The 12787-nt window shown below is 37.0% G+C and overlaps 1 protein-coding gene across 2 annotated transcripts in view; it reads right to left on the reverse strand.

Annotated features, from left to right (window-relative positions):
* Positions 1-12787, reverse strand: part of flvcr2b (FLVCR choline and putative heme transporter 2b) — a 37805-nt gene that overhangs the window by 15126 nt on the left and 9892 nt on the right. For both annotated transcript variants that reach the window (XM_079831657.1, XM_079831656.1), the window contains exons 3-6: positions 5069-5209; positions 2616-2683; positions 2287-2390; positions 79-189 (exon numbers count right to left, since the gene is read on the reverse strand). In XM_079831657.1, coding sequence (XP_079687783.1) covers positions 79-189; positions 2287-2390; positions 2616-2683; positions 5069-5209 — 424 coding nt within the window. The remainder of the gene's footprint in view (positions 1-78; positions 190-2286; positions 2391-2615; positions 2684-5068; positions 5210-12787) is intronic.

Raw genomic sequence — 12787 nt, forward strand, 5'->3', positions numbered from 1 at the left:
CAAAAAGGTTTTAAAAGTGAGAAAATCTTTTTTCATCTGGCCATGCACAGCATGAACAACAATAAAATCTTCTCATACCCGAGGGTTCCCGCTGTGATAAAGACCACCCACAGGTGACCCAAATCCAAGGTAAAAGCATAAACCACCATACCCACAAGGGACATCAGATACACAGCTAGAGTGGTTTGTCTGTGGAGACATCACAAAACAGAGACATGGGACACAGGTCAAATCTTTCATCTGGATCCAACATGTCCTAGTATGACTGAACAAGTCTGATCATATTATTTATAGCAGCTGTAAATACATGTAGGTCCAGAAATACCCTTTCAGCTGCTTTAGAAAATAGCATCTGCTAAATATCTGGGTGCTTCTTAAACTATGTGCACTTTTTACAAAATGTTTAGTTGTCTAAAAGTTTTTAGTGATTAGTAATTAGTGAACCAAAAAATGTATATATGCGTCACAAATTATATACATTTTTCACATAATAAAATGTGAAATAATTTATGATTGGTTCCGTGTTCATTCGTTTTTTTATTTAATATTGAAAGTTGAAAAATTGCTCATTTATTCGTTTTTTTATTTTTATTTATTTAAAAACGAGAATTTGGCTTGACTTTATATTTTTAGGTTCAGGGGTAGAAAATGGATAAATGCCTTGAATATTTGATACCCACATGGGAATCAAATGCTGGACGGATTCTTTGACACAAATCATGCTGGGGAGGGACTAGAAAGGGTTTTCTTTTCTATAGGCATAGGCAACAACCTACGTGCCAGAGAAATATTAACTGATTATTTCAGAAATATTAATGTAGGCTACCTCGCATCTGAGGCCCCGTCCACACGAAGCCAGAGCTTTCCCAATCTGATCTTTTGTCCCCTCGTTTCAAGAAATATCTGTGTACACATGAGAGCACTGAAACCGACTCTAAACGATGTAGTATACATGCCAGGCCAGTATGTGGCGCTGTAATTCTGCCACAGAAATACACTAAAAACGGAGAAGAAGAGTTGTGGCTAGAAGGGGTACAGCAATGGTAGGAAGTGAGGCAAAAACTCACAATAAAATAACAATAAATAAATGTGCTACTTACCAGATGTGTTTTATTAACGCATACACCTACCCCAACCCTAAACCTACCCTTACAATAATGCAAATAGAGTAATTAAATGACGCAATATTGATGTGCGTATGCCCAGTGCCCATTGTTGTATCCCATCTAGTCTTTCCCATGTGGGACGTGGTGTGATGACATCACTGTTTCACAAAATATACGGATTGGCTGTACACACGAAAACACAAGGGTGTCGTTTTCAGATTTATCCACTCTGGGACCCGGTTTAAAAAATATCGGTTTCATGCTCCCGAAACGCCAGATCTGTGTGGACGAAACGCTGATACGGTACAACATTTTTACGTATACAGCTAAACGTGTCTCCGTGTGGACGGGCCAAATTAATAGAATTCTTAATAGAATTCTGTTTTTTTTTATTTTTATCAGGGTTTCCACAAAAATATGAAGCAGCATAACTGTTTTCAACAACAACAATAATAATAGTAAGAAATGTTTCCTGAGCAGCAAATCATTATATTAGAATGATTTCTGAAGGGTCATGTGACACTAAAGGCTGGAGTAATTCAATATTGCATTACAGGAATAAATTACATTTTAAAATCTATTCAAATAGAAAAGTTATTTTAAATTGTAATAATATTTCACAATATAGCTTTTTTTTGTATAGCAGTATTTTTGATCAAATAAATCCAGCCTTGGTGAGCAGAAGAGACTTCTTTCCAAAACATTAAAAACGCTTACTGACCCCAACATTTTGAATGGTTGTGTATATAAAAGGCATTTAAAAAAAAAAAGTAAAACTGTTCTAAATTAATTCCAGTGACACGAAACGGCGTGAAGTTGAAGATACGCCCATTATTGTATTATTAATCGGATAGTTCAGTTCAGTAGTGTGAGTGTGGTACATGGTGGTAAGTGAGAACAAAGCTGAGTAAAAGAAACATTACAATGCCCAGGAGGGGAAGACATGCTGCGAGGGGTCAAATGCACTTAGACAAAAAGTCACTGAGGTCTAGGTTCATGGGTCAAAGAGGCAAACACCTGGAAAAACACACTTAACCAAAGCATATGAACAGACTCACAGGGGGGAAGAACTCAATAACACACTTATCTTCAAGGAAGAATGAAGACAAATGTTTATCGAGCACTGTCACTGCCTGAATGACATTTCGAGATTTGTTAGGATTAAAGTCCAGCTGCTTACTTATATGTCTTAGATCGGTCTAACCAGATTCCACAGATGAGGGAACCCACCATGCCAGAGATCACAATGGTGAGGCCGATCCTGCCGGCGTTCACCTCCTCTCCCTGTTAAAACCAGAGCAAACTTATAAACATATTCTCTGTTTAACCACAATATGTCAGACTAAGATCAGTTTTCTGGATTAACAAATAAAAGTAGAAATGAAAACACACAAACACGAACTTCCACCAATAATGACGTTAAAAATCACTGGAATCACTTCAGTTATGTAAATTGAGTGTAGGTCACAGGCTCTCATGATTGGTTGGACAGGCCCTAGAGGGACTTACAGGATAGTGTTCAATGATCATTCGGTTGAGAAGCGTACTGACAGCATAGAAACAGCCAACATTCAGCCCTGAGGACAGACAGAGGTCAAAAACATAAAAAAAAAAGCATTTTAAAAAGCAGAAAAATGAAAATCTTCACACTATTGATTTGATGTGTATCTACTTTAAAGGATTAGTTCACCCAAAAATGAAAATTATGTCATTAATTACTCACCCTCATGTTGTTCGACACCCGTAAGACCTCCGTTCATCTTCGGAACACAAATGAAGATATTTTTGTTGAAAGCTGATGGCTGAGAAAGGCTTCAGATAGGCCTCCATTGGCATTCAGTACATTTACACTCCCAAGACCCATAAAAGGCACTTAAAACGTCGTTACAAAGTCCATCTCACCACAGTGACTCTACAATAATTTTACGATAAGACGACAATAGTTTTTGTGCGCAAAAAAAAATCTAAATAACACCTTAATCCAACTTGTATTGTCTTCCGTGTGTGTGCCTCCACGACGCATGCGCGAGAATATGACGTAGCGCCGGGGTTCGGGAATACATGAAATGCACACTTTAACCCCATTTTGAGAACTACGCCGAGACCTAAAGCAGGATCAATGTAGAATTCAACAGCTTAGATACGCGCGTCTTCCTCTGCTTGTTAACAAATCGCTTCTGGGTCATGTGTCCGAACGCCGGATCTGCGTCATATTCTCACGCATTCGTCGTGGAGGCACACACGGAAGACAAGAACAAGTTGGATAAAGGTGTTATTTAGATTTTTTTTTGCGCACAAAAACTATTGTCGTTGCATCGTAAAATTATTGTAGAGTCACTGTGGTGAGATGGACTTTGTAACGACGTTTTAAGTGCCTTTTATGGGTCTTGGGAGTGTAAATGTACTGAATGCCAATGGAGGCCTATCTGAAGCCTTTCTCAGCCATCAGCTTTCAACTAAAATATCTTCATTTGTGTTCCGAATATGAACGGAGGACTTACGGGTGTCGAACAACATGAGGGTGAGTAATTAATGACAGAATTTTCATTTTTGGGTGAACTAACCCTTTAAGCAATAAATGTCATGCTGTAAAGACATAAAGAGCTCTGCATTCCTGCAGGATTATTTCTGTCAATGTTCAGCCAGGTTAAATGCAGCTACAGTCTTCCCGTGCCATTCTTACACAGGCGTGTGTGTGTGCAGATGGATCATAAACTCAGTGTACAACGGTAATGTAGTGTATGCTCACCATGAAAGCAAAGCGATGATAATTAATTCTGTTCAGAACTAGCTTTTTAATTATTATTATTTTTTTTTTTTAATTGACTAGCTGAAATTGATCTTCATTCCATCACAAGCTAAACATAAGTATATAAATCAATCAACCAATCAATCAAATATATAAATAATATATTTATATAAAATATCATTCAAGTTTTTTAATGTTTCATCAAGACGTCTCACACTCAGAGGCTGCATTTATCGGATCAAAAATACTGTTAAAAAAACAACATTAATAATGTGGAATAATTTGTATATATTTTAATATATTCCTGTGATGCAAAACTGAATTTTCAGCATCATTACTCCAGTCTTCTGAGTCACGTGACCCTTCAGAAATCATTCTAACATGCTGATTTGCTGCTCAAGAAACATTTCTTATTATTATCAATTTTGAAAAGTCGTGCTGGTTAATATTTTTGTGGAAACGGTGATACATTGTCTTCAAAAGTACTCTTTGATGAATTTATTTGAACATTATGAAAGTCTTTACAGTCACTTTTGATCAATTTAATGTGTACTTGCTGAATAAAAGTATTCATTTCTTTCTTTCAAAAAAAAGGGGGGGGGGGGGCTTATTGGCTGCAAACCTTTGAATGGTAAGTGTATGTATATATCACTTTTTATATTTGGGTATCACAATGTATATTTGGGCTTAAATATATGAATATATGCAATCTAGCTTTCTGGTTTGGGAGTAGCAGGTTTAAGGAAAACAACTGGTGCAATAACTATTTTTCTGGCCCATTACTGCCTTTTTAGCACCAGCACCTTGCTTACAATATTCTGGTCCCTATGTATGGATTGAGTCCCTTTAATGTAAGACTATGGAATTACGCCTTTAATGGACTATGGACTATGAAAAGTTGTGCCTTTTTTTCCATTTTATAGTGCACCATGTGACTATGATTATAAATAACAGCACATGCATGATCTGAGGAATCTCAGTAGCAGGACAAATTATGTGCAGAAGTTTAATAATTAGTGTTAGGAGCATGTTCGAATCACAAACCCTGAGTATGAGCAACAGAAATAGAGATGCTTACTTTAGCAAACAGCACTGACTATATAACTGTTAATGTTCACAGCAACAAACTATGACTGTGTTTAGATGGCAGCGAGCATAATGAACCCCAGTTCGAGGTCCTGAATGGCTCCGTTGTGCGCAGAGTGACATTTACCGTAAGTGATGACGAGGAGGATGAAGGCTTTGTTGCGGAGCAGCCTGACGATGGAGGCTGTATACGAGTAGCTCTCTGGAGAGATCTGCCGAGCCGAGGCCTGAGCGTGGGTGGGAGGGATCTCCGGACGCTCCTCAAACACTGAAATGAGCATAAAAACACAAACTCGCCCAATCACCAAAAATCACTGTATTTTCAGGCAATCCAATGCACTGTAAACCCTGACACTCAAAATATTTTACATGTAGTAGATCAGCACTGATCTGAGTCCAAAATATCACTAAAATCTAATTTGTTATTATCCTTTAATTAAAAAAACAGGGACAATACATTTTTGAATGTTTTTGTTGTTGCTGTTGTTGTGGGCTCCCTATATTATTATTAAAATGAATAATTATTATGATTTAGTTTGATTATTAGGATTTTTGGTCTGGATTTAATACAATTCAACACACCCGCAAAAAAAAAAAAAAAAAAAAAAACTAAGAACAGTTAACAGTAACCATTGTAAATAACAAGCAGTTCAAAACAATATTATAACATGACTTGACAAAAACACAATACAAAAACAAAACAACATAAATATGATAAATAAAACTATTTAACAAATATTTTAACATTTCATAATTTTATTTAGTATTTAAATTTTCACAAGTTTACACTATATATTATTTCTTTCTTTTTTTTTACCTCAAATGTTTTGTTACGTTTGTGCTTGAAATTTTAGCATTTTAGGCTTTTTTATAGTTAAGATGTGTGTAGTGTAATCACTGCTTTGTGACTGCAGAACTTTTGGGGACTAAACAATCCCGTACCCTGTTGAGTTGTTTGTTGACATACACACAGTATTACTTTAATTTAACATGAATGGATAGTATGTTACTCCCTTGAAAGCGATAACGATGTTTCTTTTGATATTTGACGATAATGGCGCTCTGCTCTCGGTTAAGTTCTTCATGAAGTAGTAGCGGCGCGTGCGGCGTATCTCACAGCGCCATCTGCTGGTGAAAATAATCACTACACAATTGCTCCTATAACCAGCAGCTGCTGTGTGTTTTTTTGCAATATATCTGCGGGTTGTTTTGAACGAGCTGTAAAACGGGGACATTTCCGGGGACAGCTCCAGTCCAGGAATTACGAGATGAGTTGAGTATGTTACGAGCACCTCCCGACAATTTTTAAACATGTTAAAGATTTTCACCAGCGTATAGGCTGTCCCCTATTGCCATATCATACACAACTATGTCACATAGGCTAGATTGATGAGTATTATTATTAGGCTATAGCTCAGTGCAATCATACAGCCAGAGGCGTAGCAAGCTTTTCAAAAGTGTGGGGGATGGATGTGGTTTGTTTGTTAACAATAAAAACGATGAATACAATGACAGAAGGGTACAAAAGGTATAACATACAAGATATATAATATATATATTATACATACCTCGTTTTTTTTAACCACGGTGTTCGGTTGGGTTCTGATGGCTAGTCACATCAGTTTTTTGCTATTCTATTCTTAGGTGACGGGGACAGAAAGAGGTTGAGGAGAAAAAAAATGCTATTTTTTTATTTTACTTAAAAGACTTGAAAAACCTTACTTAAACTTAAAACTTTACTTAAAAAAAACATTGTACACATTCCTAGTGAATAGTATAATATATAATAAATATACATAAAGATTTACACTGGCAGCTCAAAGCTGTACAGCAGCATTTAAGTATGACATTTAATGAATAAATGTAAAAATAAAACACTACATAGACTTCACTATAAAATATACATTGATTCTTATTAAAGCTAATGTATTAATGTTTTTTCAGTCAAGAACAGAGCAATTTTCTATGTCTTTTGTAGTTTTATTAACATTAACATCCCCATAGTAGGAAATAATATGAAGTCAATGGCTACCATCAACTGTCTGGTATTCAACTGTCTGTGTTCAACAGAAGAAATGAATACAGGTTTGGAACAACATTAGAGTGAGTAAATAATGACATAATTTTAGAGGTGAACTGTCCCTTTAAGGACAGCGTGTTCTCCAAAGGCTGCGCTGCTGTCAATGTAAGACGTGCATCTAATATACAGACACACACAAATTTACTTTCACTTTACAAATTACCGACTGTGTTTATGTTAACCTTGTGTGTATTTGACAGTATTAGCGCAGTAAGACTACTTAGTCCAGTAATCAAGTTAAGTGCGCGCGCTCTGCGCGTTAAAATGGTGCATAAGCACGCGAATAACCGGCAAGGCTTTAAAACGCATGCAAATAATGAACTTTCGTGATTGTGAATAACTATAGTGTTCCGTGATTATAACTCTCTGACACCAGCATTGCAAGCGTGTCTAGCACTGTGTATAGTGATTTAATATTTGCTCATATCAGCGCGTAGACTATGCACACTGCAAAAAAAACAAAACCAAAAACATTGCGAATTGACCCGTGAATGCCATACCGAACGGTTTAATATTATAATGAGAATTGTGGCATCCCGAAAGCGTTTGTGCAAAACTGCGGGAAACTGCAGAAAAAGTGTGGGTGTTGAACCCTCTCACCAGGAAAAGTGTGGGTGTTAAAACACCCACATCCCCCACGGGTGCGACGCCCCTGCGCGTGCGCATACACTGTCACACACGCACTCTCTCTCTCTCGTAGTTGTTTCTGTTGAAAGGAAATGCTGCTGTTCTCTGCTTTTCAACAAATCATTTGCACTCAAATCATTTTTTCTTTCTTTTCTTATCCGAAGCTATAGGTGCAACATTAAAAGCTCCGGTCTCGGTGTTTAGCGTGAAAGCTCACGTGATAGGACTAGGGGTAAAACCAGTACTGATTACCAGGGCCCCAAGAGGAGAGAGGGCCCTTGAAAAGTCGGGAATATATTTTATATAACTAGGTTGAGGAATATGGGGGCCCACCAGGACTGCTTATGCATAGGGCCTGGGATCTTGTGCTACGCCCGCAGCCGCCCACCATGCAGTACAGCCGTGTTGTGTAACAGCTGCTGTACTTGACTCGTAGAGATGACATTTTCAACTAAATTACTGATCTACCCGCATTGTCACTATATGATAATTGAAATGAGTTTTCTCCAGAGCGGCTGTACAGCCGAATCAAATTCTGTTGCATTATTTACACTGAGAAGCTGCTTTGAAACAATCAGCATTGTAAAAATCGCTACATAAATAAAGGTGACTTGACTTGACAATATCTCACGACCTCCCGAGTGTCCAAACTCGCACAGAGTACGTCCGCCTTAAGATACACTCTATCTGGGCAAAATGTAAGACAAAAAAAATGGCAATCCAATGCACTGTAAACGCTGAGGCTCAAAATATTTAACTGGTTTATAGGACAAACTTAAACTAAACAAATTAGCTCAGTCAAATTAACTTTTATGAGTATTTAGCACTTTATTTTTCTTTCAATATAAATATGAACAGATGCATCAATATGGGTGCAATAACAGTTTAATTTATGATTTTCAATCAGGTTTTAGAAGATCTAATAAAGAAAGTAAATTGATGGAGGTAAAATTTGTGGATCTCCAAAAAGCTTTTGACACAGTGAATCATTCAATATTGCTAAATAAATGAAGTGTTATGGGTTTTTCAAGTATGGTCATAGCCTGGTTGAACTCTAATTTAACTGGGAGATTTCAAAGGGTAGAAATTGATGGTATAATCTCTGAGGAAACAATTATTAATAATGGAGTTCCTCTGGGAAGTGTCTTAGGCCCCCTTTTATTTCTCTTATACATAAATGACATGCAAGCTGTTTGTGACTGTAATTTGTTTCTATATGCTGATGGCTCGGCCTTACTGGTTTCAGAACAGGATGTTGGCAAAAGTCAAGTGATATTAGGTGAGGAGCTTTGCAAAGTAAGAGACTGGCTCTCGGAAAAAAACAAACTCTTATTGCATTTAGGTAAAACTCAATCAATATTATTTGGATCTAAAAGTAAACTGAACAAAGCTCCTAACTTATCTATCAAGGTAGGGGACTGTGCATTATCAAATAGAACCACTGTTAATTATCTTGGATGTCCTCTTGACAATGATTTAAGTGGTGCAAGTTAGGACAACATTTCTTGCAAGATGTGGTATTTTTTTTAATAAGCAAAATTAAAAATGACTTGCATCACGTCTAGTGCAATGCCATTTTGAGTATGCTTGTATTTCTTGGATGTCTGATTTGTCTTGTGCATGCATGGCTGGACAAGTTACAGAAATCTCAAAATAAATTGATAAGGTTGGTTTTAGGTTTTAGTAGTTTTACACATATTACTCACCCCCATCTCATCCAAGATGTTCATGTCTTTCTTTCTTCAGTCGAAAAGAAATTAAGTTTGTTGAGGAAAACATTCCAGGATTTTTCTCCACATAATGAACTTCTATGGCAACCAAAATGTTGAAGGTCCAAATCAATGCAGTTTCAAAGGAAGGGCTTCAGAGGCTCTGCGCGATCCCAGACGAGGAATTATCTAACGAAACCATCGGTCATTAAAGAAAAGAAAAAAGAACATACTTTTTAACCTCAATTGCTCATCTTGCGCTGATCTGCGGCTCGCCATGGATTGTGTAATCACGTCGAAAACGTCACGCTAGACGTAGGCAGAAGTACCGCCCCTGTGTTTACAAAGTGCACAAGCGAAAACTAATACAAACGCCCTCCAGCAAAAAGGTAAAACAACGATGTCGGACGATTTTGAAGTTGAAGATGGAGTGTATTAAAGGGCGTTTGTATTAGTCCTCACATGTTCGCTTGGGGCGGTACTTCCGCCTACGTCTAGCATGACCTTTCCAGCGTGATTAAGCAATCACTGGCGAGCCGCAGAGCAGCGCAAGATGAGCAATTTATGACCGATGGTTTCGCTAAATAAGAACCTTTTCCTCGTCTGGGATCGCGCAGAGCCTCTGAAGCCCTTCCTTTGAAACTGCATTGATTTGGACCTTCAACATTTTGGTTTTTCTCAATTATGTGGAGAAAAATCCTGGAATGTTTTCCTCAAAAAACTTATTTTCTTTTCAACTGAAGAAAGAAAGACATGAACATCTTGGATGAGATGGGGGTGAGTAAAATATCAGAATTTTCATTTTGAAGTGAACTCATCCTTTAAGTGGTTACCTATAGAAAGCAGAGTTGTACACCTTAAATTATAGATGGTACACAAGCTAATTAATAAAAGAGCTCCTACATACTTTAATATATATTTTTCTAGGGAATGTGAGAAACATTGTTATAATACTAGGTAGAGTCTAATGGATATCACATTATCATTTTAAAACAAAGTATGGTCGTAGATCTTTCGAATACCCAGGAGCACAAGAGTGGAATAAGTTGCCTCTAGATGTAAAGAGTATGTCAAATATGATTGGATTTAGTATGAAAGTTAAAAGTTGGCTATAAGATAGGTTGTTTTAATGATGAATTTGTATTAGTATTTTTGGGTGGATGATAGAAAATTTTGGAAATGTCTGTTTGTAATGTTGTGTTGTAATCATAATAGTATGCAATGCCTTTATAACCTGTCACCAGGAGTGAAGTTGTGCTTTACAGCAAGAACCACAATGGAAACAAGTTTTGTTTAAACTTTATTGTGCTATCCTTGACAAATGAGTGTATTTTCAGTCTAATAAATCAAATCAAATCTAAAATGTATTCGGGTTTACAGTGTACATTGGAAAAAATTAATCTAAGAAGCAGAGTTTTTGACACAAAGCTAATAGGTTTGCTAATTTAGATAGTTTAAGAAGAAGAGACGATAAAGAAAAACTGCTTAGTTTCTAAAAGGATGAAATAAAGGTCAGTTGTGTCTACGTGTTAAAGCGAATGAATTGACCATGTTATGTGACATCTGGGAATGTTTGTGTTTGAGTAAAAATTTAGCCTGCTGTCCCCAAAACTGCAGGTGACTGAACTCTGTCATATTTGCTTTATCAAACATGCACAAGATATTAAGAACTGCAGGACTATTAGACAGAAACACTAGAATCTGCTGGGCTTGTTCTTTTCTAAAGAATTAAATAACAAACCCAGCTAAACTGTTTATTTTAAGGGAAATTAAGAGAACAGTTAAACTAAAAATAAAATGTACGTCATCATAACTCTCCATCATGTTGTTGCAGGTTGAATGAGTTTATTTTCTACCATGGGACACAAAAGGGAATGTTATCAGAATACCCCAGGTGTTTATTGATATAAAATACAAAAAAGGAAGGGAGCTCCAAAAATTACAAAAAGCACCATATGATGACTTAACAGATAGACTTTGAATATAGTGCACAAGCCATAAGGGAAATTAAATTTGTAATGTTACATTTGTTGAACTTTTAACAGGCCATAACATTTTCTAAAAGGCCTCTTTTTTTGTTCCATGGAAAAGTCATACATGTTTAGAATGACAGGGCGAGTATGCTTTTGGCATGCAAATATCTTGCGATTTTCAACATTTTTGCTTTTGAGAACAGAACTGAATGCACGTGAGTGTTGCTCATAATGTGACAGGAGGTTTTGTGGTCATGTCAAGGTTAAAATGGGCAGCTCAGCATTTAAACGGCTGAAACAAAGAGCATAAAGACCGAGCAAAATATGTTGGAAGCGAAAGAAAAAAAAAAACTCATTTCCCCTTCAGTCATTTGTGCTAAAGGTCAGATAATAATCAAGCACTAGCATCTACACTCTTACAAGCAGACTAACAACATAACAGACACATTGATAATCGATATAGTATGTATAGAAGCTATTAACAAATTTGTGTTTTTGTACATTCAGGAAGAACACAGCAAGACTCAACAAAAAGAGGAACAGACACACACTAAAAGAGAGTCAAATACCAACACACCAACCTAGTGAGCGATCTTGCAGCCTCCTACCTACATAGGCATCTGCCTTCTAAGATAGCATAATCTTCACTAAAACTCTCTATATAGGCAGCAACTCCCCACACACTTTTTTTTAATCAAGTTTGATTTTAGCATTTAAGCAAGATAGTTGCACAATACTCAAGCTATTATTTTCAATCAACATTTGGATTACTTGCTATCTTGGATTTATGTTTCACTGATTTCATCATAATGCATTCTGGGATTGTCTTTTCTGTGAAGGACACATGCATTATTTTGGCCAAAAGAAGATATAATGCATCATTATTAAAGGGTTAATTCAACCAAAAAAGAAAATTCTGTCATCATTTACTCGCCCTCTTGTCTTTCCAAACCCAAAACACATTTGTTCACCTTTAGAACACAAATTAAGATTTTCTTTTATAAAACCTGAGTGATTCCTGTCCCCAGGGCCGTAACCACCATATACACTATTGCCAAAAGTTTTGGGACACCCCTCCAAATCATTGAATTCAGGTGTTCCAATTACTTCTATGGCCACGGGTGCATAAATCAAGCACTAGGCATGCAGACGCTTCTACAAACATTTGTGAAAGAATGGGTCGCTCTCAGGAACTCAGTGAACTCAAGTGTGGTACTGTGATAGGTTGCCACCTGTGCAATAAGTCCATTGGTGAAATTTCCTCACTCACTACTAAATATTTCACGGTCAACTGTTTGTGGTATTATAACAAAGTGGAAGCAATTGACCGTTCGCAAAGACCCGCCTCCTTTAGTTACTGCTGCTATGTCCGACAAGCAATGGCGCTCTCCCATCACACACACGTTCACACGTAGAGAAAATGCATAGTGGAGCAGAGGACACTGACACCACGCCGA

Source organism: Gobio gobio (assembly GCF_949357685.1).
Source record: "Gobio gobio genome assembly, chromosome: 12".
In the NCBI taxonomy this organism is placed as follows: Eukaryota; Metazoa; Chordata; class Actinopteri; order Cypriniformes; family Gobionidae; genus Gobio; species Gobio gobio.